A 24,514-nucleotide genomic window follows, 5' to 3' on the forward strand; every position below is an offset into this window, starting at 1 on the left:
ATGACACCCGACTTGGAGAGAGTCACCCCAACCAGGCGGAGATGGCGGTGATCTACCAATCCGCAGCCTGGATCCTGGCCGGCCTCCTCATGGCCATCATCATCTTCCTCGTCGTGGCGCTGCTTGTCAACAAGAAGAAGAAGTGGGTGCAGATGTCCTGCTACAGCGCCCCCAAGAAGGTGAGACTCCGGTTTTATCCCGTGACAAATGCTCTGTAGAGTGAACCGAAGGACTTCTCTTGTCAGACGGTGATTCTAAAGAAGCACGTCAACAAGAACTCGGTGGTCTACATGGAGCCCTCCAAGGAGAACAAGTTCCAGAATGTGAAGAACGACTGCGGGATCATCCACTTCTCTCCGGACATGGACAAGATGACCATCCCCCGAGCCAAGCTGTGCAACGAGTGGACGCCGCGCTAAGGGCTTTTTGATACTCCAAAGTGCGTGAGGACGTTTTTGTGCTGGGATGGACGAGTTTCTGCTTGACCAGCAGGTCGCACCACCTCTTTTGGACCGGAACAGAGAGGCAGTGGAACGGATTTTTGGCAGGATGCTGCTCCTGTGGAAGTGCTGTCATCCTCATCCTCATCTTCATCAGCTGGGACCAAATAGACTGACACTCCAGCTGACTCCAGATCAGCCGTCGAATCATACGCAGCTTTATAGACTCCTGTGTGACTTAGTTTTTGTCTTTACACTTCAGTTTTTTTTTTAGACTCTTCAGGACCAACGTCACATTCCTGTCAGCAGGAAACCGACTTCAAACTCGGAGTTGAATCGATTCATATCCACACAAAAGACTGTGGGACGCCTCCCAAACTCAAGTGTGTGTCCGTGTGGTCTACTGGTGTATCATCCAAAACATTATGACCACCAGCTTTATGTGAAATAGTCGGAAGCTATGCATGATTTCGACACAGAGAGCGCCGTCTAGTGGGGATTAAATAATTCCTTTTTAAAAAAATTATTTAAACTGAAAATACTTCTGCACCACGCCATTTACAAGTTGGTGCCCCGAGTTACTACTCAAATGAAAAACAATTGTGTGATAACACGGTACAGAAGGAAATGAAACCACCCAAAACTTGATTCACACATTCATCTTTTTGTTACTTATTCTTGCTAGAATACAAAAGCCACATCGGCTAGAAGCTCGGAAACCCTCCAACTGGTCCACTGCAGCTTCTTCAAAAACTAAAAATACATTGCATGAAGATAAGTGTTTGCAATTGCGATGGCCTCTATATCTAGATTGAGTCTCTGACAGATGACAAAGCAATGATAAATTGATTTGTTGTTCAAATATATTCACTTCCGGTCGCCTCATAAAGCGGCAAAAATCCCACCGATTTGTCAAGGTTGCCGTTACGCCAGTAATCTGACTCACTTACACTACAGTGCCTCAGGTTTCGGGAATCTTCTGGACAGATTAGAAGACACGTAACCACTCGAGCGAACCGACGTCACATCCCATCATCACAAGGACATTTTTTTAAATGGACCTTAAATCCAGTGCCAAAACCTCCCGAGAAAAGATCCCAACTGAAGTGTTGTAGTAAGTTTAGAAGATTTGTGTCGGTGGGAGTGAATTTTTTTTTTTGTGTAAGAATAAAACCGTAGTTTAAATTAGTTGAACTTATTTATTTTTTCACATAGATTTATTTATTAATACGATAGTTTAAAGTTTCTTTTGGAAGTTGTTAGCCAAAGCTGCTGTATGTCTGTAGACCATTTCAGCGATATTCACGACAGCCTTATTTATTGTGATGCGTGTAAATATGTTGTAGATGAGCGGCCGAAACATTTACACCTTTTTGGAAATAAACGTCTGAAACAAAGTGTGGAAGTCGTGAAAGCAAACATTTAGGGCACGATCGAGACGAACGTGCTCTCGCGAGCGACAACAGGGCCCGAGATGTTTGGGGCAGCAACGACGTAACCTAGAACATTCGGTGCCCCAGCAAAGTTTTAATATTAAAATACAGTTCAATAGTTTTAACCCGTTCAATGCCGGTTCTTTATAATCCAACTGGTATTGAAAGGGTTAAATCCTAAGGGCAGGAGTTGTTTAAGACGGACAAGCTCTCACACTTGCAGACCTTTTAGAGCCACCATAAACCTGAGGGATGTTTTGGGTCTGGGGGACTAAAGTGCCCGAAGGAAGCTTAGTCAAGCACTGGAGAGAACATTAAATCTCCACAGAGAGCTTCGCCTTGAGCCAGGAAGACTGAGGAATGAGCTCCAGGACTTCCACAGAAGCAGGGGAAGAGTCGCAACCCTCTCATCTCCGCTGCGGCCCAATATTCAAAAAGGTATCACGGAGTTAAAGACGAGAGCTGGAAAACCTGGATTAGTTCCGTTCAGGCCGCCGTGTTGTTCCGACTTGTCCGTCAGAGCCGGCTCATAAACTTCAAGGGGGACTCTTCTCCGGAAGGATCCATAAAACAAACATCAGGGTCAGGTTCCCACCAAAGCAGGAGCAACGTGTTCGGCAACATCACAAGAAGACGGTTTTGGGGAAAAGTGATTTATTTCTACTTTCAGTCCCAATGTACAAACGTAAAAAAAAACAACTTCACATCAGTTCTGTTAAGGCAGTGGAGTCCAGCAGAGTCACAGCAACAAGGTACCATTGAAATGTCTTTGGGGCTCAGCGTTTCCAAAATTGACCTGATTTGTCTTTCTGCTTGTCAAATAAAACACCAGGTCCTGCGCATGATTCCCTCAGAGGAGGGTCTTGTAGTAGTCGTCCTTGATGCTGTACAAGACCACCACAGCCACCCTGGAACACAAAAGAAGCAGCGGGTTAAAAATGGAAAGCCTCAAGAGTCACGCCTCGTCCCATTGCGGTTTTATCAAATTGCTTGAATCCTCTTGGACCCTTATGTAAACCTCTCAAATTCTACGACGTTCCTACTCTCTCCGGAAGTCATGAAAGGCCACAACCTGGTTACAGGTGGCCAAAATTCTCAGCGGGGCATCTGTACTTCATCTGACCATTTGGGAAGGACTTAAAAAAAAAAACGTGCGTAGACCAGTATTGATAAACCAGCACTTACTGTATGCCAGCAGTCTGAAGTGCACTTCCAGGGGACCCAAGAACTGACTTGAAAGTAGCGGCGAGATGGACCAGGCAGATTCACGAATCACACATACACACGGTCTTGTGAGGTGACGTTACGAAAGCAACCACGCATCCTAGCGTTCCAGGTTCTCGTGACTGGTGTGGGGTTGCCTCTGGGCCCCTCATCCAGTCAAAACAAGACGAGAAAAACATCCGAGGGCCACGTTCCGAGTGCAGGTTTGCTAATCAGAGTCCCCCCCTACATGGCGAATCAAGTGCAGAGACAGGAAATGAAAAGCAAGTGCAACCCCTCAGAAGCACAGCACAAAGACTGAATTAGAATTTGGAACCATCTCCTTCATGAAAGAGAAAATCCCCGCCATCCGGAGCTCATCTCTGTGGGCACTCGTGCTGGTGTCACGTCGGCAGAAGCTCAAACTCGGGCGCTTTAACCTTGGAGAGAGCAGTTCCGCCTGGGAATATTAACTTCTCTAACCTCGGTAACGGATGGAGTCCACCCGCCCTCGCCTGCACTGCAATCTTACTGTCAATCAAACGCCAGACATCAGAAGAGCAAACAAGCCAAATCCTTCTCCACATTTCACCCCAGGAAACGAGATCAGCCTGGGATTTGATGTCCTCCGAGGCTGTGGTTATCTGAGGAACGCTTCTCTTTGAAGGGCCCACTGTCACCGCTACACCTGGAGACTTGGCTCAGTAGCTAGTCACTGCCGACTATGAAGAGATTTTACTGCTACTACTCGCCAGAAGACTCTCAAAATGTCTGTAAATCTAGAACTAGCTTCCGGTCTCGGGCTGAAGGTCTCATTTCATCGCACTTGCATCAATCGCAGGAAGTTGCACACGTCAGCGAGAGTGGCGAGTTTCTGTTACCTTTTGGTGATTTTCAAATCATGGATGGCGTCACAGATGGACTTGAGGTACCTCTGCTTTGGCAGTCGAGACAGCAGAGTCTTCACGCTGCTGTTGAACTGCTCATCGCTGTCAAACTGCAAAGACCAAAAATACAGCGGCTCTTAACGTCAGCTTTGGAGATCTCCTGGAGTGAATATTCCGAACAGACATTTTCCAGCCCGTCTGGCTCACACATCAGCCATTGTGCGGCGACTATACGCTGCACGTCTCAGCCACACGTGCGGCCCAGGTCCGGCTATAGGTGGGCTTTTGTTTACACAGAACCAGAGTTTTCTTCATGACTCTTTGAAATCGTGGCTCTGGGGAGCCCGGGTTATTACAAGTCTCGGTCAGGAGTTTGGAATGTGAATATTAACACCTCTTAAGTGAGCCTTTTGTTCACAGTGGCCTGGAAAAAAAGGTGTTCCCTCACTGCACTGCTCATCAGTGGAGGAAGGAGACGGGATCCCCTTTTCCTGTCTGAGACGTGTGACGGCCATTCTTTCCACTCCTCCGCCCCCACCGTTCTCACTGTCAGGATGTGGCCCTTTATTAACTCGACAAGAGTCTCCATGTAGCCAGGAGGAACTAACCTCCAGGGACAGGAAGTTGATCAAGGTTTCCTTCAGCAGGTCCACCTGAGGAGTTGAAAAACACATTCACGTTACACAAACAGAGCATGACCTCTCGCCTCGTTCAGCGGCTACTGCAGTAAAGTTAGGGGCAGAAGCCAATAACAGCTTCATGACAGGTCAAATGATCATTTACTTTCAATAACCAGTCTTCGGGTAATTGGATTTACTGCTTAACAGTAAATATTAGACTAGTCTTCTCTTCTGACAATGGGGAAAATATGGGTTGTTACAGCAGCAAACATTACAGACAAACATTGAGCACTGAAGACAGAGAAAGCAACAACATAACCAAGAATATAGAAACTAAGGAAAAGTATCATAACAAAAGTGCAATATGTTTAAATAAAATAAAACAAACTTCAGTTATTTGTTACAGTACAATGTCCACTCAATCAAAATGTACTTTATATAATAAATGTAATCTAATGCATTATTCTGGTTTAAATGTTGACTTTTTAATAAATAAATAAATACTATTTAAATTGAAATTTAAATAGCATTTTATAAAAAAATGTTGCAACAAAATGTGTGTTAAATGACGTTACTATAACTTAAACTTGTGATTTTTAGGAGCATTCTACTGAAATAAAGAGAAATACATACAAGTCTACTGTGAAAACGTGTGTATTCTTGATAGAAAAAAATGCTACTTTTAAATACATTAAAAATAGTTTAGGAATGCAATTAACAAATTTATTTCAAAAGTGAGCTAAAAATCACAGCTAAAATTAATCTATTTTATTCACATTTTTTGATGATGGATGGAAAAAAAATAAGAAAATTGTCAGATATTTTTGAAAAAGTAAAGAAAAAATAAACAATAATATTATAATAATGGTTTGATGTCTTTATTTAACTTGTAACTGACGTCAACTGAACTGACGTCAACTGAACTTTGGGACCACATTGTATCGGGGCGACTTTAGTCATGATGTCTAACCAGACATTACAGGGCTTAAAATGTAGAACTGGTTCATGGAAATTTCAGGAGAGAAGAGATATCATACAGTTTTGATTCTCGGCCTTCAGTTGTGGAAATCAAAAAATCTCTGTACAAAACATGTTTTAAAACAGCCCCCCCACATTGATGACCTCTGACCTATGCAGCCCTCTTTTTGACGCTGAATAGGCTCACTACAAATGCAAAGTCTCTATTTATATCCAGACTGAAAACCTAGCATGTTTGAATATGCAACACTTCCTCCACTGCTCAGCAGGTTCGGACACACGCTCCGCAGAAAGTGACACTTTCACTGGCCTTGAAAGCAGTGCTTAATGTGCCGCTCTGCAGGAAAGGCCTAATTGCCTGGTGGGTCCCTGGCTGGAGACTGAGCGCCTCTGTGTTCCAGTCCAGATGATGGACAAGTGCATAGCAATGACGTTTGTTCACCAGAGTCGAGGTGTTTATGCCCGTCGCCTCTCAATAACTGGTATTTACCAGTGTGCGGCTGGTACAATCCAGACCGGCGAGAGATGACAAACATGCGGCTTACGAGCCGGCGCGATTGACTTTGGGGATTTATCTTCGGCGCGAGCGCAAATAAACACTGCGTCGACACAGAGCCTGTGTTGCCTTCATTGTTCTGCCGACTGAAGCGGGCAAATAGCTATAAAAGGCGTGTTGGAGGTGATGTTTGCTGTTGGCTATCCTCGCTCTGATTTCACAGCAGTTCATGCGATAAGGTGGCAGACAGAACCAAAATAGGACCAACGGGTGGGAGAGCAGTAAACAAACAAATGACTTACCGCCAGAACTTCAATGTCATTGCTCTTGTTCTGCAAGTTGCTGCCCAGATTCTGTAACTTGCTCTGGATCTGCAAGCCGGAGGGAAAACAAAGAGACAAATGATGGAACGGTTATCCCACATCACAAAAACCCATATTTGTATCTTTGATAAACAAACGGTTCTGGGACGGTGAAGCTCTCTTTGATGGCTAATGGGTTGCTCCGAAATATGTGACATGACTCTTGAAGCATGAAGCCCTCACACCAGATTACATCTAGCAAAAATATCACAACGTACTACTTACACTCAGAGAAAGTAGCAACAGTGACGCCCCGCCCAGCTCCTCATAATTGCTATTGTATGTGTATTAAAAAAAGTGAGACTCGCTCTCCGTTTCGCCATCGATGAAATTCATTTTGGAAGCTGAGAAAACATAGACGTGCGGCCATTTTAGGTCACTAAACAGCTCACCCACAGCATCTTCATAGAAAAACCTGGGAGTCCAGTTCACGAGTGAGCGACAAATAGAGTGTAACATCATCACGAGGACTCCGTATCAGTCTGTCGAAGCTCGCCATTCACCATGTTTCGACCCTCAACAGCAGTGTTTGAGTCAGGGCGATCAATATTGTAATCAACGACTTATTGATGATTGTTCATGCTGTAACATGATGTCAAATATCTGTATTTTTTCTTTGTCTTACCAGAAAAAAAATGCATAAACAGCCTGCAGTGCAAAAACGAATGATAAAACTTAAGATACTAATAAAATGCATTGAAAAACTAGCACTATTTTGGGATTTACTATGGAGTGGCTGAATGAAAACACTACTACACAACGCAATCGCCAAATACAATACACAGGGAGGAATACAGATCTCATGCCACCCTCTACTTTCCCTGACATTTGGCACTAGCATGGCCATTTAGCTGCTGAATAAACAAGCATAAATGTGGCTAAAAGCAACAGTAGCACAGGTGGGTATCATGTTCATTTCCTCCGAGCCACCGTTCATTGAAGTGTTTGCTTGCGCTGTCTCAAAATTTGTTGGAAAAAAATGAATACAACTGGTCCTATAAATACAACAAATACAAATATCGATCTGTAGTTTACTCATAAAAGCCAAAATCACGATTAGAATTCGATCAAAAGTGCAGCCCCCCGTTCAGTAGAAGCCGGAAGAGCAAAATGGAACGCGACATGGAAGCGGAGAGGGGCTGCTCCTCAAAATCTAAGAAAGCTCCAGGATCTGGAGAAGTGGGAGGAGGCCCCGGGTCAGACCTCGGACCAAGTGATTGTGTCTTGCATTTGAGCCCAGATGAGCCAGTAAGAGGGAAGCCTGGGCCTCTTCACTCAGCTCCTGCACGTGGAACCCATGAGTGGAAGACAATGGAGGGTGATCTCATAATTTCATATTCAGTAACTATAGCGAAAATATTATTCATCAGCGAAATTCAGTTTCTACATTCAGGCAAAAGGTAATAAACTACACGAGCGTCAGACTGTGACCACTTTTTGAAAAGTCATTACTGTATAATAACCGTGACACAACACAACAATTCTGAGTCACCTGAGTCTCATATCTCCGTCTGACACTGGCAGAAACCTTCTCCACGCTGATGACGTTGACGTTGACGTTGAAAGTGCCGCTGCTACCGTGCTGCTCCGATGAGCCTGGTGAGCAGAAAAACAACTCAACCACGAGTAGTTTATAGCTCCAAATCTGCTTCTGCTTAAACTCTGTTTGCTTCACTCTCGACAGAACCGCTGTGAAATCCAACACCTTATTTTCTTGGGCTGATCATCGTAAGTCACAGCACACAAGGATTCTGTTCCAAATTTCAACACTCCGTTCAGCAAAAACAAGAGCGTCAGTGTTCCGAGCAGGAAGCGAGACACTTGGCATCAGAGATAAGCCAGCATGCCAGTAAATAATAACCTGAGGATGGGGTCGGCCTGAGATCAGTACCTGAGGTGTTGAGCAGCGATCCTTTGGGGTTCTGAAGAGACAAGCCGTCGGGTATTTCCCTGCAGAGCCACGAGAGGAACTCACTTCAGACCAAAAAGAGAGAGAAATCTGAGCAAACCATCAAAGAGCAAATCTCCTTACCTGATGTTCCTCTCCTCGAAGAATTTGGTGCGGCATTTCTGGATGATGTGGTCCACCAGGTCCACCTCAGGAATCCTCTTCTCTGACTGGCGGTCTTTCTCAAAGGACCTGACCTGAAACGGGAAAATTGCTTAAGCACGTGGAGTCTGAAAACATCCGGACACTCGGGCAGATTGACTTTAAAGCCACTGATGATTTCCCTGCTGACCATGTCGATAGCTCACTGAAGCCTTTTGATCTTCCCTGACGTTGCTGTCCACGATCAGACAAGGCTCACCTTCACATAGCTGCCCTCCTTGTCCGAGACCAGCACCATGCAGGTGATGCCAGCCAGCCGGCAGTGATCCAACAATGTGTCCTGGGACTGAACAAACAAAGCACAAAAACACAAAAAAATCCACTTTAAAAATGAGCACTTTCACTGGGGTTTAAAAAAGCAGGAGCTCCTGAACTGGTTTATGTCTCTGTGGTGAGCGCTAACCCCAGAATGTTACGATACCTCTCCGCTCAAGTGGTTTGGTTTTGTTCGACAATACCAAGTTCATTCTGGAGTGGTGGAACCAAAAGACCCATTACCTCAGACATTCCACCCGTTCTAGAATGGCAGCGGGTCACATTAAGTAAAGTTTGGCTTGGACCAGCAGAGCGTGCGCCGCGTCAAAACCCAGGACCCAAAACGGAGTGTATTCAGGCAGTGAATCCAACAATGACAGCGGGTGTTTGCGTTAGAACACAAGTCGGCGGCGCAGGACAAACGCGGGGTTGTGCTTGGAGTCGTCACCTGGATGTAGATCGACAGCTCAGGGATATAAACGTAACTGAGATGATGGATTACAAAAGGGAGTTGCCAAATTGAATTTCGCTAAAAGCACGAGCTGAATTTTTCTATTATTCTAAGCTGGCTGTTAGGAGCCTGTCGTTCTGATGGCTGACTAAGGAATCTGCATGAACCATTGTCTTCTGCTGCCTGTCAAATCCTGTCAAAAAAACGTCCGTACGAAAAGCATTTAAAAAAAAAGAAATAAATTGAATAAAAAACGAATGGTAGAAAATAAGATTTGGATAAATAAAAGTTTGGATATAATAATAATAATAATAATAATAATAATAATACAAATAATATTTAACAATAAAAAAGTTTTAAATTAAAATTAATTCAAAATAAAAATGATGTTTGCAACCCAAAAGACAGTATTGTATACAAAATTAAGTTGAATATCAAAAATAAAGAAAAAGAAAAGAAAAAGAACATAACCATATGAAAATGCTTTGTATCTGCAAAAACATTCATTAACTTTTTATGATTTATTATATCATATTGGGTATAAAAATATGACTCAAAACTTTAGACATGACGATGTCAAATTAGAAAAAAAAAACAAAAAACTTTAGATCATGCAGACTCATACGACCCCAGGTTTGCAGCATGAGCTCACTTCAGGTCAGGTCAGTGGGAATCTAGCCAAGAGCCCAGAGAAGCACAGTTGTCTTTCTTGGCAGGAGACCAGATCTAACACTTTTCCCAGCACCACCTACATATGTATACATTCTGAATGAATAATACAAGGCAATGATGAGGTGTGGGGACGACGTATCCCAGCATTCAGACAGATCCAGCGCAGATGACGCTTACAGCAGGCAGAATGAACGGAACTGAACCCGAGACCACCTGAATGTATATGGCTCTTGCGTCCTCCCAATAGTGTTCAGAAAAAACTAAGACGCCACACATGCAAATGTAGTAAAGATACATCACCAAGCAAGTTTGCAAGCTTGCATGTGAAAACAAAATAATATCAGGGCACACAATGATCGAAAGCCGCTTATGTAAACGTTGAATTTAAACAGAGGAACAATTTGGAAACGGATCCCTGGCAGCCAAACCTTTCCCTAAGTGCTGCCTAGGAAGTGATGGATGCCAGTCGCAAGAAACAGCTGCCAACATTAAAGACAATGAACCAACAATAACACAACCACAACAATAGGCTATAAAGACAAGTAGCACAAAGTTCAGCGCTGAATTAACTCAAAAACAAACCACAGAGATCTTTAGGATTCAGTGCGTCTATTTTTGCCATCGGCAACGATTCACTACCGAAATTCTTGTTTTTGCCAAGTTTGTTTCTCAGAGAAATTGCATAGGAAATAGCTGTGTAACCCAGAAATGAGTGGGGACGGTGCAATAGTCACCTGAATCGCACAAGATTATTTTGAAGATGGCACAGTGTTTCAATTCTAAATTTTCCCTTTTTGCTTTTTGGTCGTCAGTGATGTCCACATGCAAAGCGACAGTATATTAGTTAAGAATAGTTAAGAGTAATCCTGATTCAGGAAACTTAAGAATAGTTTCCTGAATCAGGATCCATTGGTTCTGCATTTAAATCACCAACATGGTCGACCCTAGCACACTCTAGACAACCAATCCTGGTAGAATGTGCAGACATAGTAACCCAACAATGATCCAATTCTAATATGTTTGTTCCAGGTCCAAGATCACATGACAATAGCTGATAATTTGGGGAATTTTAGTGGCACTCGGACTGTTCAGGGGGAGTGTAGAAAACTGCACAACCACATGTAGAGGGAGGTGCAGCTGCAGAATATATTGGACCTTTATAAGGTCTTATTGTTTAGACCCGTTGTCTTGTATTGTTTTCCAATTTTGTGGTCCCAACATGCGTCCCAACATCCCAGCAACTGTATGACAACAGAAATCCCAAGAATTATTCAATGTAGTGTGTTGAACAGGTGAGTGACCTGATCCTTAGATCCCCAGTGTAGTTCCTAAAATACAGGGGCATCGAGTATATATATTCAATTGTACATTTGACTGAATATACATACTCGATATTCAAAATGTATATTCAATCGAGAGCCCATAACAGGAAAGCATCCTCCAAACAGAATGCAATAAAAACAGTTTTCCCTTCTATTTCAAAACTTTATTTTACTGTTAATTCATTTTTTTCTTTGGTAATGAATTTTTCATAATTATTATTTATCATTATTTAGAGAAAACATTTTTTTCAGATTCAAACGACCCTTTTTATCCCGTAAACTCTGAATAAACTCCTGTTGGATCGTGCATTTACCACGGATTGGCCAGCTCATGTTTGAGTGTGACGAACTGACATATCTCAGCAAAGTACTGAGCTGTTTTAACACATATTTTCTGTCCTTTTCATACACTCTGCTTCCTTCTTTTGCTGTTTTCTTGCATTGTGTCCATTGGGGTTTGAGTCACTAACGGGAAGCAGCTGGGAATATGACTGCAAGGGAAAATATCCAGGACTTTTCAAGGAAATACTTGCAACTTGCAGTAAACTCCAAAAAGTCCCTGGGTCTTCGAACTTGTACTGGCTCACTATTTTATTAAATCAGAAGATACTCTGCTTCTAAAATCAAATCGATGAGAAAATCCCCAAACCTGCGATACATCGTATGTAATGTCTGCTGGCACGCCGGCGCTCCACAGCTTCTGGACCACGTTGATGGCCTTGGACAGTGATGAATGACCCACAGGGACCACCAGCGCGTCGCAGGAGCTCACGGACGGCTGGAGACAGAGCGCATTTTTAATCCGAGCGGTTGCCAGGTAGACTTCAGCCTGGCTAGTATCGTCGTCATCAGTGGTACTTCATCATTTTGTCAGGCTGACAAACTTAAGAAAAAAAAAAAACTTGACTAAAACTTAAAAACTCACCGGTTCCTCCATGCTGGCAACAGCGGCGCAGACTTTGTCAAGAGCTACACTGGCGCCGACGGCAGAAGGAAGCGGGACTGAGGAAGCTGGGCCTCGGAATTCCAGGATCTGTGACAACAGATTGTAATGAATTTGACAGCTCCAAACGTCCAAACATGAAAAGACATTGATCATCCCTGTGTGCTTTTACCAAATGATCATATCGGCCTCCTGCAGCCACTATGTCTGGTACCGTCCGCTTGCGCTTCTTGATGAAGGCCACAAACTGGAAAATGACTCCAGAGTGATGCAGCACTTTGTAGACCAAACCCAGGTTCACCACGACCTGTCGAACAGGCGAGTTAAACAGGTCTTGTTTAACTTGTTGCAAGTGACACCAACTAACCTGCATCTTGAGCCCCAGTTGTGGCAGCAACACCATGAGCTCCTCCAGGTCCTTGAGGCCCTGCTTGGCCAGCTGGGTGACGGCTGTCTTCTGTTTGGTGAGCGATGTGAGAAGTGGCGCCAGCTCCTGCAGCGTCCCCTTCTGCTCTATGTACTTGAACAAGGTCTGCAGCTACAAGAGCCACCGCAGAGATTAGGAGGGTCACCTCGCAGCTCAGTGCTACATGGTCACTTACGCTGTTGGTCGACAGGGAACAGTTGCAGAACTTTGCTTCCACTTCACGTTTGGTCAGCTTCTCACTCTGAAGAAAATACAAATACATCACTTACACAGAACATGAAGAAGTTATTATCTTGTTATTACAGGGTTAAATGGTGTAAGGTGTGGTTATAATTAATTTATTGCAGTCAATCACAATTTATATTTTGTTCAGAAAAAATAAAACTGATTCATTTTTATCTATAATAAAAAAAATCTCTCAAATCCCAGCTCTATTTATTACAGCTTTTAAATATATTTAATTTATTAAAAACATAAGATTTATCAAGTTAAATATAACTGACAATTTATAATTACCACACAAGATGACGTCAAGCCAAATGAATCTTGACCAAAAATTCAATTTATTGTTTCTATTATTATAGAATTATTACTCTATTACTATTCTTTTTTTTAGGGGGGACTTCATTGAACACCATTGTGTTGTTATGCAGTAATAAGAAATACTCAACATAAAGGTATGATTTTTTGATAGTGATGACAAGACGTCATTTCATTGACCTTCACAGTTGATGCAACCCAGACATAGTACACATACCAACTAACATTAATAGCACAGAGCATAAAAATGTAGCATAGTAAGGAAGCAGCAGCTTTAAGACTGATAATAAACATGGTGGTTGAACCTCAGTGGAATCATTCTAAGCTGCTGTTTAGTGGTTTTTACACAGCAAAATGATTTAATGGGAGAGGAATAATCCACGAGTCGACAATGCTAACTGTCAAGATGACATTTTACACGCATCGTACGGTGTATCTGGGGTCAATGAAAAAAACATGCAGAGCCTCAAAGGCAACCAGCACCCACCATGGCGTCACACAATATGTTGGAGGCCTGGTTCAGTTTGTCTTCAGGGACTCCGCTGTGCAACAGAATGGCCTTCAACAAGCTGGTGTGGTTCAGGTAAATGGTATAGTTTCGCTCCTGCACTCGCAAAAGACAAGAGAAGGAGCCCTGATTACACACCGCGTTCACTTGTGACACCGTTACACAGCCACACTCATGTATTCTTAAAGGTCACACACAAAGAGAGAGAGGCTTGAATAACAGGAACTGTGTGGGACTGAGGCCAAAAACCAGGGTTGCTGAGGTTCATGTGAGGAAAGCTGAAAATGGACTTGGGAGGTGTGGACAGGAAATAGATTGAACTGGAAGGGAGAAACGGAAGTGGCAAACGCAGATTTGCTTTGAAAACAACAAACAGTGTAAATCACACTCAGTGGCATGCAGGGAATGTGTGTGAAAATCAATGAGGAAAAAACAAGGGATTGGAACGGCGTCTTCAGGAAACAAGAGCTTTGTTTAATGCTTCAAGGACAAAGTGTCAAGGATTATTGCCTGTACAGGCAGTCCGACCTGCAGCGCTGGGAATTCCTGGACAATTTCGGAGACTGTGTAAATGGTCTCGGCATCTGGGAGCAGGCTGTTGGTGACGGGCGTGATGATGTCAAACGCACACTCCAGGAGCTCCCGCGGGTGAGCCCGGTCCAGCTTTCTGGGCCGGAACACTCGCTCTATGCTGTACCTGGCAGAGCAAGACATGAGCAGACATGCAACAAGGAGTTGCAAACACTCTGAATAAACCACTTAAAAACATTTATAGAACAAATACTGACTCTACCTGTACTACTACTGCTAATAATGTATTGCAGGCGGTGACAATATGAGCAATTTGAGTGATACTACACCAAATAGTAATGATAGACGACTTATACAAAGTAAGATTTTATTACTTGTTCTTGAGTATGAATTCATTGGAATCATTTGCAAACTTAACAAGCAATTCCTTTAAGATTCAAATGGATGTGAATGACGTCAACAAACTCTCTGGAACCTTAGACTGAGGGAATGGGAATGTGAAGACCTCACTTTTAGGTTCAAAATGGCTTTTTAATTCAACAAAAAAAGGTGAGTACTTGCAATACCCTTTTGTCACACATCACACCTGACATTTGATACTCATATCAATACCATGCCAAAATATTGATGACAATATTTAGATATACAAACACTAAGAAAACAAGTCGTAATATAGTCATACACATGGTTCTACTAATAATGACTGTAATAATACAACAATGAATTATACTACTGCAAATGTCAATGTATGTTCATTAACAATTCTACTGATAGTTGTGATACTACTGAAGTTACAATAGTAATTATAGTAATAGTACAAATGTTGCTCACACTGATACATGATGACACTAATGGTGAATTATTATTATTATTATTAAAAATGAATAACAACACATCCGCATTAAGGAGATAGCCAGTAAGCCAGTCTAAAAAAGTGAAGTAATTTGGTATAAGTACTGACTATTTTTACATTTTAGCTGCACTAGTTTTAAGCTTAACTTTAGAAACCCACCTGTAAGGAAGAATTTATGTTAAGATGTGAAATTGCGTCATGTCATTGCAGCACAAATCACTATCCAGAATATGACTATTCTAAAGACTGATACCAAGGAAGCAGGTCAGAAGTGGAGTCAGAGACCTGCACGGCTGGAATAATGACAGTAAGGAGGACGTTTAAAACCATTACCTCTTCAGCTGCGTTACGTTATTTCGGGCCACAAATCTTGCAAACGCCATCTAGAGTGAACAGAGAAGTGCGGCACTGAGTCGCGTCAGAACTTAGCAAGCTGTAATCAATCACAGTGTGGAAACAAGCATTTAGTCCCCAGGGTTTCCTGAAGTGATTGCTGCCTCTCACTAGAGGTGGCTGTCTGCCTTCGTCCATGCACATAGTTGTGTAATTAAGACTTGGTGTGCGTGCAGGGACACGCACAGCTTGTGTGTGTGTTTTGGGCTTACACGAAGGTCATAAGGCAAAGTCACCAACATGCCACTGTGGTCCATGAAGCAGGCCGGCTCACAGCCCTCGTACAGCTTCCTGTTCCTGGGGAGCAGCAGCGGCGTCTGCAGCCGCACCGCACCTGACGGAACGAGAAGAAACCGCATCTGCATAAGACAACATGAACCACACCTGAAAACAAAACGGCAGAATCAAACCGAGCATAAACAAATAACTCCAGCTGGACATCATCAGCGGTGAGCAGAAAAATACCAGCAGCACCTGCGGAGAATCTGTGGCGCCCAACAGTGCACGTATTGTTTCACCGCCACCCAGAGGAGCAGATGTCGGGGTCTCGGGGCTTTACAGTGGGTCAGGAGTCCAAGCGGACTGCTTGTGCAGTGTACTCACTGTGCTTCTTGAAGATCCTGGTGATTGTCTCATGCACATACTGCTGCAATTTGGCACTGTTGAAACTGAAGGTGCCCTGGAGGGGGAGCAAACAAATAACCTCTGTTAGGAACAGACGGCAGCGAGAAAAGCACTAACAGACCTTCTGCTGCTCCTTCACAGGCTCAAACACAGACATTATTCTGTCACTCATGTTTACAGCGGCACCTAGCTACTGGCATGTAAAAAGGTTTTTTCATTTCAACTCAAGAGTTCTACTGTCCGCAAGAATTGGTTTCATGACGCCTCACAGCAGCTGATACCTTGTGGAGATCGATGTCGTAGGTGAAGTCCATGACAGGCGACGTGTTCTGTGCAAACAGCTGGCCCACCATGGTGCGGTAAGCTTTGCCGATGATGTTGGCCATGGTGTGCTGCAGCACCTCATGCAGCTCTGACTCCTCCATCTGCGGCAGCGGCAGCAGTTCGCTCTTCAGCAGCTCCTGAGCGGTGGGCCGCATCACCGGGTCGTGCTTCAACAGCCACTCGATCACCTTCTTCTGTGGAGGAGTGTCGCCGTCTTCAGACGATGCTGGGTTTACATGAAGGTTTAACATAGGTCACCTGTGTCCCTCGCTCGTACGTGGCGTAGTCTTCAGGGAAACAGATGAGCTCCTGCCCAAAAGAAAAGCAGGAAATAAATGAGCACAAGTGCAAACAGAATTTACGGCATGAGACTCACCGTTCGTAGCTGACTTAAGACCGTTATACGCTCTGACCCCGTCGTCATCGGCCTGTAGGACATCTCGAACAGGATGATGCCAAGGCTGAACAAATCCACTTTCTGTGAAGATGGAGTCCAAAAAGATCACTGAAATGTTGCACGGTTTAAAGACATATTTCTGATCACCACTACCTGATTGTATGTAGCTTTTGTGTTCCCTTGAACCTCTGGGCTGACGTACAGCGCAGTGCCAACCATCCCTGTCATGTTACCTGAAGTATACAGTCTTGTTAGCCAAAATACTATTAGTTCAAATTTCAATGAATAATATTACCAGTTGGATCCAGTTTGGGTATCAATCCAGAGCCTGTCTCCTCTATTTCTAGTTTACCAGCAGCCTGTCAACAATTAATAAAAACATATTTTTCCAACCAAGTAGACGTCAATAAATTCCACATGAAGATTTTTGAAAAATTAATGAATCAGATTTTATTAATGAAACAGGCGGGCAGCATGTAATGCTACAGATATAAATGTGGCTCACCACATTAGCAGGGTGGCCTGTCGCCAAACCAAAATCTCCAATCTTCACATGGTCTTGCGAGTCAAGAAAGATGTTGACAGGTTTCAAGTCCCTGTGAATCATCCCCTACGTGCAGGAAAAAAAAATCTGTTGAGTTTCAAGTAGTGTCGCATCTGACAATGAAAACGCTGAGGACATAAATGAAGACATAACTAAACACGGCGTAACAATAAAGAGCAAGTATAATCCTAAACATTTCTGTCTCTGTGTATTGTGTCTGATTTTTATTCTGGACACTAATTATATTCTATAGTTTAAGATAACTTCATTTAAAGATAAATCTTAAATGTTTCTTTTTAAAAAAACATCAGGGAATTATCTCACAGCCAAATTCAGGGCTATTCTTACATGCGCTTTGTCACAAAGCATTTCTCATTATATATCATTGAATCGAAACTTGGATTGTGTACTAGGGGTGGTGAGGATTCTCACACTTTCCGACGAAATTCTACATGAAGTGATGCAACTTGGAATTTCCTAGTACCGTCATCAAAAAGAATAAAGAATAGAATTGTTTTTTTTTGTTGACAAAACTAGATGAAAACAGCCATGGATGACTGATATACAAGTATCAGAAAATAAGACTAAAATGCTCAGATTTTAGACAGATATTGTGTGACAGAAAAGAGTAAGGACATGACTGCAACGAATAAAAACAATAACAACAGACCAGACAAACACTATGCTTAAAACAGGCCACCAGTAGCAACACCAGTTAGTAGACATCTTAATACTGCACTGTAGATGAGTGCTTATTTGTAAAAGATAAGTTTTTCAGTCACTCAACACAAGGTCTATTCTTACGTACTGTTCATGATTAAATCGTACCTGCTCATGGATGTAGGCAAGGCCGTCCAGGATTTCCCTGAATAGCCGCCATAAACGATTCTGGTCCTGATAAAGACCTTTGTCTATTGTGTCTCTTAAAGTGCTCTTTTCACAGTATTCCATCTGTCGGGAACAGAAGAAGTTATTGCATGTGTGGCAGTGACATCTAGTGGTAGGATCGGGGAGTGAAATGGCAGCTCACTTGTATGTACAGGTAATGAACTATGTAGGGAGACTGGTCCGAGTCTGCGCTCTCCGGCGTCTCTGTAACAGGCTTTTTGTTTGACTCCACCTGCAGGAAAACAGACCCTCAACACGAGAACCTTTCTCATCTATACTCTAGTCAGAAGCTCGAACCTGAGACATCTCGTTGCTTTCGTCTTTTTCAAATACGATGCCGCTGAGTGAGTCACTATCTGAAGGCCTGGAGATAAAAAGAACAGCACTATAGTTTGAGTTTTGCTGAAACAACTTACATTAACTACAAAGTGCTTACATAAAAGAGGCCCCGAAAACATCATCATCATCATCGTCGTCCTCCTCATCTTCATCACTCGATTCATTAGCAGCGCATTTTGCGCTGGTGGACCTTTCGATGGAGGTGGACCACTCCACTGAGCTGGACAGGGTGGGAGGCGGAGCGGCGTCCTCCACGTTGTCGGGGATTCCCAGTTCGTTGAGTCGTGGCAGAAGGTTTCTGACAGGTGGGGGTTTGTCCGCGGTGCTCGGCGGCTCAGAGCTGTCTGTGACGCTCAGCGCCCCCGTGGATGGAATCTCACTCCGTTCGATCCAAGCGTTGTAGTAGCGCACAATGTTCTCATGGTTCAGGCGAGACAGCAGCGTGACTTCACCCTTGATGCGCCGGAAATGCTTACTGGCTGGGTTCACTTGGATGCGTTTCACAGCGTAATAGCAACCGTCAAGTTTGTTCTGGACCTATAAGGTAGACAGTAAGAAGACATTTATCAGTATATGCAACCCTGAATGTTAGCGGATTGTAGTGTTGGATTATGAGGCTTCATGAAACAGCGCCATCATTTTCAAAACCCACTAAAATCGCACTCTCTACTGTAAAATCTTTGGTTTTAAACAACCATTCCAATTTAAACCGAGAGCGCCACCTGCTCAGCTCCGAAAATGTGGACACTGTTTCATGAAGCCTCATCAGACCATCACTAGCGGATTGCTATAAACAATGCTAACCTTAATAACAGCACCGAAAGCTCCTTTCCCTAAAAGATGAAGCTCCTCAAACTCATTGAAATAACGGGAAAATTGCCGGTGAACCCCGGAGATGAAAGGAGCGTTGAGGATTTGACTGCGAGGGATGACGGACGACGCAAAGTCCACTGCGATATCTGTGGAAGCAGAAGATATATCAACACAATGAAGGCACCAAGCCACGTGCTTCTTTGCTTCTACCATCTGGGCTGGTGTCCCGGGATTGCAGGAGGTTCTTAGGGGACTGAGGCTTGAGAAAGGAATGTTCCAGAAGCTGCTGAGGCGTCCAGCGTTTGGCATCATCGAGACAGAGACACCTGCAGGCAGATCATATTGGAGAATCACATTCGGTGACACCAGAAATTGCATTCAGCGACATACTGGTGGAGGAAGTCCTGGAAGTCCGTCGGCAGGTTGGAAGGCACCACCACTGGATAGTCCTTCACCTCTTTGCCCTGACTCAGCGCCAGCAGCATCAGCCCCAAGTTCCACACGTCCCCCTTTTTACCCGTTTTCACAGGCATGACTGTTCCCTCAGAGAAGCGCACGTGCGGGTGCTCAAAGATGTCCTCCTTGCAGATGTCGTAGAACCGCTTGGATAAACTATAATCAGTCAACCGTGCGTTACCATTCACGTCCAGCAGCACGCTAGAGGCCCCCAGCTGTTTGTGGACGACAGAGTTGGAGTGCAGGTAGTCGAGGGCGGCCAGCAGCTGGGAGGCGTAGAGGCAGAGCTTGTCGAGGGGAACGGGACTCTGGCTGAGGAGACTTTGGTTCAAGTTGGTCCCAGCGACGTGCTCCAACAGCAGGTGGACCGTCATGCAGTCCTCTCGTTCAGTGGTCAGCAGAGCCATGTACTGGACCAGGTTCGGGTGCTCCAGTTTCAGCAGGGAGTTCAGCTCGTTTTCAGCTGCGTGGATCTAAACCAAAGTGAAGTTTGCTTCGTCAGATCATATCTGATAAACTGTATTGCTGTTCAGGAGCAACGCAAACTTCATTGATCTCGTTTTATTTGACAAGAAGCACAAAGAGCCGAATAATTTAAAGTCTCAGTATGAGGGAAATATGGCCGAGGCATCACAGCAGCACAACAGAACTCCACAACAGTATTCATGGAGTTGCCCAAAGGTATGAAAGCTTGCCTGCTGAGGCAATTTTGAAATTCAAACCCCACTGAGACTCAGTTTTCTGCATTTCCAGTGCTCTTCCATGGCACATTGACCAATTCCTTTCAATCTAATTCACTGAAATACCCAGGGAGAAACACCCTTTCATGGAAACCAGTACGATGGCACCAGGATCACGACACTATTCAGGCACCCTTTCCTCCCTTCTTGCTCAGTATAGACACGCATTTTGACCAATCATGTGTCACTTTAACAGGCTCCCAAATGTGAGTGTGCTACCGCTGTTTACCTCAAAACCTTGCTGTATGTTCTACTATTTAGCAGCGTCACTCGGTGGGCGATGTTTTCGTGCGTGAGAAAAGTCCACTCTTGAGTGCGAGTGTGTGAAACGGTTAAAATGCGTGTTGCACACACTGAATGCGTGAGATTTGAGAGTTGTGTTAATAACAAAACACATGGATGTAGCTATTATGCTAGCAAAATGCGCAGCATTACTTAATGTCTAGACAGAATGTGTATGCTAATTCAGCTAAAATGCTACTGAAATAAACCCATGTAAACCCAGTATCTATGCAGCTATAATTTTAGCCTGGGGGCTACACATCAGCAGCGTCAGCTAAATGCTGCTTGGTACGCTAACATGAATAAAGTATAGCTGTAGAGCTAAAACGTAACTTCTAGTGTAAACATTGATGGAATAATGCATCCATTTGTAATGCTAGTTTTAGTGCAAACAAGACAAAGGTATTCAAAGCTAAATGCTAGTAAAACAGCTAACAGAACTGCATAAATGGATGCTATAAGCTAGCATCCACTGAGCTTAGTTAGACATCGATCTGACATTTCGGCCATCATTTCCTCACCTGCTTCCGACAGTTGTCCAGTTTAGCTTTCTCCTGGCTGGTGAAGAACTTGCTCATCCTCTTGTTCCAACACAGCGACCACTCGTACACCACGGCAAAGTCGCCAGTGTTGGACTCAAATCCATAATAAACATGGCGTCCCAGTCTTTCACTGGTCCCTGTCAGTGAAACAACAGACTTAACAAAATGTATTAGCTTTTGGAAGCACTTAACCTACCTAAACTCTTCCCCCTGTGGACCACAAGCTCTCCAAAAGTGCTGCTGTGGAAGTGCAGAAGCTCCTGTGCACGCTGGTTGTCTTCATTCAATGTGTCACGTCTTCACAAAAAAACCCCGACACATTTCAGTGCAAATCCACCTTCAACTTGAGATCTGTTTACCTGTGACGGGTGCTAGAGGTAGTACGGCGTCGGCTGCTGATGCCCCTCTTCGCCTCTGGCTGGTCCAGAATCGAGTTGCCAGGAGTAGGAGGACTCTTTGCGACAATGCAGTTCACAACTGGCTGCTCTATACTTTCAAGTCTCTCCTGTGTGATCAACAAAAAGTGACTTTTATAAAACTCCCCATATGCTTCTGCAGGAGGAACTTTTGTAACGTCACCTGTTTAGCAATTTCCTTTCTCCGCTTCTCTTCTCGTTTTTCCTCCTCTCTTCGTTGGATTTCAGCCATGATTTGTTTCTCCTACCCAGGTGACGCTCAGTTGTATTAGTAAAGGTCATTAACATCACACAAAACTCAAACACGGATATCACAAATTCTGAAACAGGATTTAGGCTGCTGAATATGAAATTCATTCCACCAAAATCATAACGCTAGTTTACATGCTCACAGAACTAAGATAATAACATTCAATACTTAACACCAATATAGATAAAATGCCGACAGATGCCAAGTAAATAAAAGGTAACAATTGGGGTGCATCGATCTGCACCGATTCCTGTTTACAGATGAATAAACTAACAATACATCTGAAATGCTAGTTTAAATACAAACACAACAAACGTATTCATACAGGAGGATTTGCTTCTTCTACATAGACAACACTGTTGTATTTATAGATGCTGTTAATATTAGACAAAACACAAACAAGGATGTCGGATCTATAGACTTGGCTCTGAATGGGATTAAATCATAATCCAGGAGACAGAAGTGATTTAGATTCACGTTTCTTGACTCAAGTAAACAAAGGAAGACTGCTGTCTCTTTCTTACCATCTCCTCTTCCTGTTTCCTTCGCTGGTCGATCCTTCGCTGCTCCTCCAGGTCTCGCTTCTCCTGCTGCCTCTGTTGGTTCTTCAGCATCTCCTCGTGGAAGGAGCGCGGCGGAGGTTTGTTGTGTTCGCTGAGGAAGCCCTGGATGTGGTCGGCCAGCTCGTAAATCATGACCTGGAGGCAGAGGCGAGCGAGGGTTAAGACACAAATCACGTTGCTTTGATAACAGATCGGAGGAAAATCCGCACCTCGCCACATCGTACTTCCGCCAGCTTATTCAGTTCACTCTGAAGAGTCAGGAGGTTTTCATTTGAGAGGCCTTTGGCGTTCTTAAGCTCCAGCACTGGAGGTCTGGAGGAGGGAAAACAATGTCAACCATGGGCCTGAGCTGAGACTCCCAAAACAAGGAGTCAAGGAAGTGAAGTACTAATATTAGCAGCAGTGAGTTCTTGGTAAGATTACATCATCTTGCTTGTCCTTTGTCTCATCTTTAAAAGGCCCAGCTCTGTTCTTTTATAACAGTTATTCGTTTTGATACAGTCAATATTAATATCTGAAAGTTCAATGTTGTTTTGGTTTGTTTCATTTGTAGGGCCATTTACGATTGGAAAGTAAAGTTAGAAAAACACGGTGAATTTGCTGTACTCACACGTCTGGGTACGTGGGTGGACATTTCACCTGCAAGTCCACGGTCACGTAGCACCCTTGGCCCTGGTTCAGCCCATTGGGCCGCAGACATAGATACACCTCAGGATGTCTTTTAACCTGGTAAACAGAAGGTTTCCGGTCACGGAGGAGTGGTTAGTGGTCCCGCGGTCAAAGACGCGGGGTGTGACGGCGACACTGCCACAAACCTTCCACGGGTCCTTGCTGCGCAGATCCTGGAAGTCATCCCCGAATATCGACGAGAGCGCCTCCAGTTCGTTCTCCTGCTGGGCCCAGTGGTCGTCTGACCCATGTGTTTGGGGCTGCTGACAGGACATTCTTCAGTTGGGGCTACATGGCTGCTGCAGCACCGCTCTGTGCAGCGCCTGTGCGCTTTCTTGTATGAAAAACAAGCCCTTGAACGAGCCAGAAAGTTCCTAAAACTGGACACCACGGTGGCAGTTGTCAATACAAGAGGCGCAGAAGTTACGCGAATGGCGCATGCGCAATAAACTGTGGCATCGCACCATGTTTTTATGGCAACCCAACTGGGACAAATGACAACACGCGCTGCAAAAAACGCTCTTTGCACATATGACACATCGTAATTTAAGTGCGTTATTCAAACAGCAACTACAGGGAACAAACATAATGTGAATTACAGCAGCTTTAGAGTCACACCCAAATACTGACATCTGTCGGTGATCATGCCGTGTTATTCATTTAGAATTGGAGAAGGTCCTAAAAGGGTTTGTTTTATTCCACATAGTGGTTGATAATATTCTAGGCTCGATATGTGTTGCATTTTTTTTCCATATGGCTTTGATCTTAACCATAATCGATTAAAAATATTAATCGAATTAATCACATTTTTATGTCATATCTGCCAAAGGTCTCCTGGTAAAGAATTTGAGTTCTAGAACTTTAACTGCAATACAGTTAAATAAATAAAATAAAGCTGTCTTCAAAAATGTAATACAAACAGCAATACAGTTAAATAAATAAAATAATGCTGTTTTCAAAAATGTAAGACAAATACAGCGATTCAGTTAAATAAATAAAATAAGGCTGTTTTCAAAAATGTAACACAAATACAGCGATTCAGTTAAATAAATACAATTCTGAATTAAAATAAGGCTTTCTCAAATAGGCACTTAAGCTCAATATAGCAATTCAAAAATGAATAATAGAACTATAACACACATCTAAATGAGGCAAAATGAAGAACCGTTGATACTCATAATTAATTGCGTTACATTTTTTAACGCGTTAAATTGCGGCGTAATTAATTAATGGAATTAATGTG

The 24,514-nt window shown here is 43.6% G+C and overlaps 2 protein-coding genes across 5 annotated transcripts in view; one reads left to right on the top strand and one right to left on the bottom strand.

Annotated features, from left to right (window-relative positions):
• Window positions 1-1,837, top strand: part of crim1 (cysteine rich transmembrane BMP regulator 1 (chordin-like)) — a 33,590-nt gene extending 31,753 nt beyond the window's left edge. For all 3 annotated transcript variants that reach the window (XM_053846097.1, XM_053846096.1, XM_053846098.1), the window contains 2 exons: window positions 1-179; window positions 246-1,837. In XM_053846097.1, the coding sequence (XP_053702072.1) occupies window positions 1-179; window positions 246-419 (353 nt within the window). In that variant the 3' untranslated portion in view covers window positions 420-1,837. The remainder of the gene's footprint in view (window positions 180-245) is intronic.
• eif2ak4 (eukaryotic translation initiation factor 2 alpha kinase 4) lies at window positions 66-23,692 on the bottom strand. Of its 2 annotated transcripts, none has more exons than XM_053846095.1 (39): window positions 23,418-23,692; window positions 23,213-23,328; window positions 22,812-22,914; window positions 22,564-22,737; window positions 21,953-22,033; window positions 21,733-21,878; window positions 21,570-21,670; window positions 21,353-21,510; window positions 19,744-20,282; window positions 19,564-19,679; window positions 19,345-19,499; window positions 18,638-19,077; window positions 18,499-18,565; window positions 18,344-18,433; window positions 18,142-18,264; window positions 17,275-17,379; window positions 17,065-17,128; window positions 16,923-17,002; window positions 16,749-16,850; window positions 16,631-16,681; window positions 16,330-16,563; window positions 16,028-16,103; window positions 15,637-15,758; window positions 15,365-15,414; window positions 14,176-14,344; window positions 13,627-13,743; window positions 12,775-12,840; window positions 12,540-12,710; window positions 12,345-12,479; window positions 12,155-12,262; window positions 11,879-12,007; window positions 8,729-8,815; window positions 8,452-8,564; window positions 8,311-8,369; window positions 7,912-8,015; window positions 6,360-6,428; window positions 4,572-4,616; window positions 3,958-4,073; window positions 66-2,781 (listed from the first exon to the last, which is right to left on the bottom strand). In XM_053846095.1, exons 1-39 carry the CDS (start codon window positions 23,544-23,546, stop codon window positions 2,724-2,726), a joined length of 4,968 nt encoding a protein of 1,655 aa, XP_053702070.1. In that variant the 5' UTR covers window positions 23,547-23,692; the 3' UTR covers window positions 66-2,723. The 2 variants fall into 2 exon arrangements, with proteins under 2 accessions (XP_053702070.1, XP_053702069.1); XM_053846094.1 differs by having other exon boundaries at window positions 67-2,781; window positions 16,330-16,566.
• Window positions 23,693-24,514: the final 822 nt, after the last annotated feature.

This window comes from Synchiropus splendidus, chromosome 16 (genome assembly GCF_027744825.2).
Source record: "Synchiropus splendidus isolate RoL2022-P1 chromosome 16, RoL_Sspl_1.0, whole genome shotgun sequence".
Lineage (NCBI taxonomy): Eukaryota > Metazoa > Chordata > Actinopteri > Syngnathiformes > Callionymidae > Synchiropus > Synchiropus splendidus.

Excerpts from the sequence above, each read along its gene's own strand:
- eif2ak4 (XM_053846094.1), bottom strand. The coding sequence starts at position 23,546 with ATGTCCTGTCAGCAGCCCCAAACACATGGGTCAGACGACCACTGGGCC. Across the intron at positions 19,078-19,344 it reads CTTTCGGTGCTGTTATTAAG|GTCCAGAACAAACTTGACGG; the intron begins GTTAGCATTGTT and ends TCTACCTTATAG. Across the intron at positions 17,380-18,141 it reads TTGCCTACATCCATGAGCAG|GGGATGATTCACAGGGACTT; the intron begins GTACGATTTAAT and ends TCCTGCACGTAG.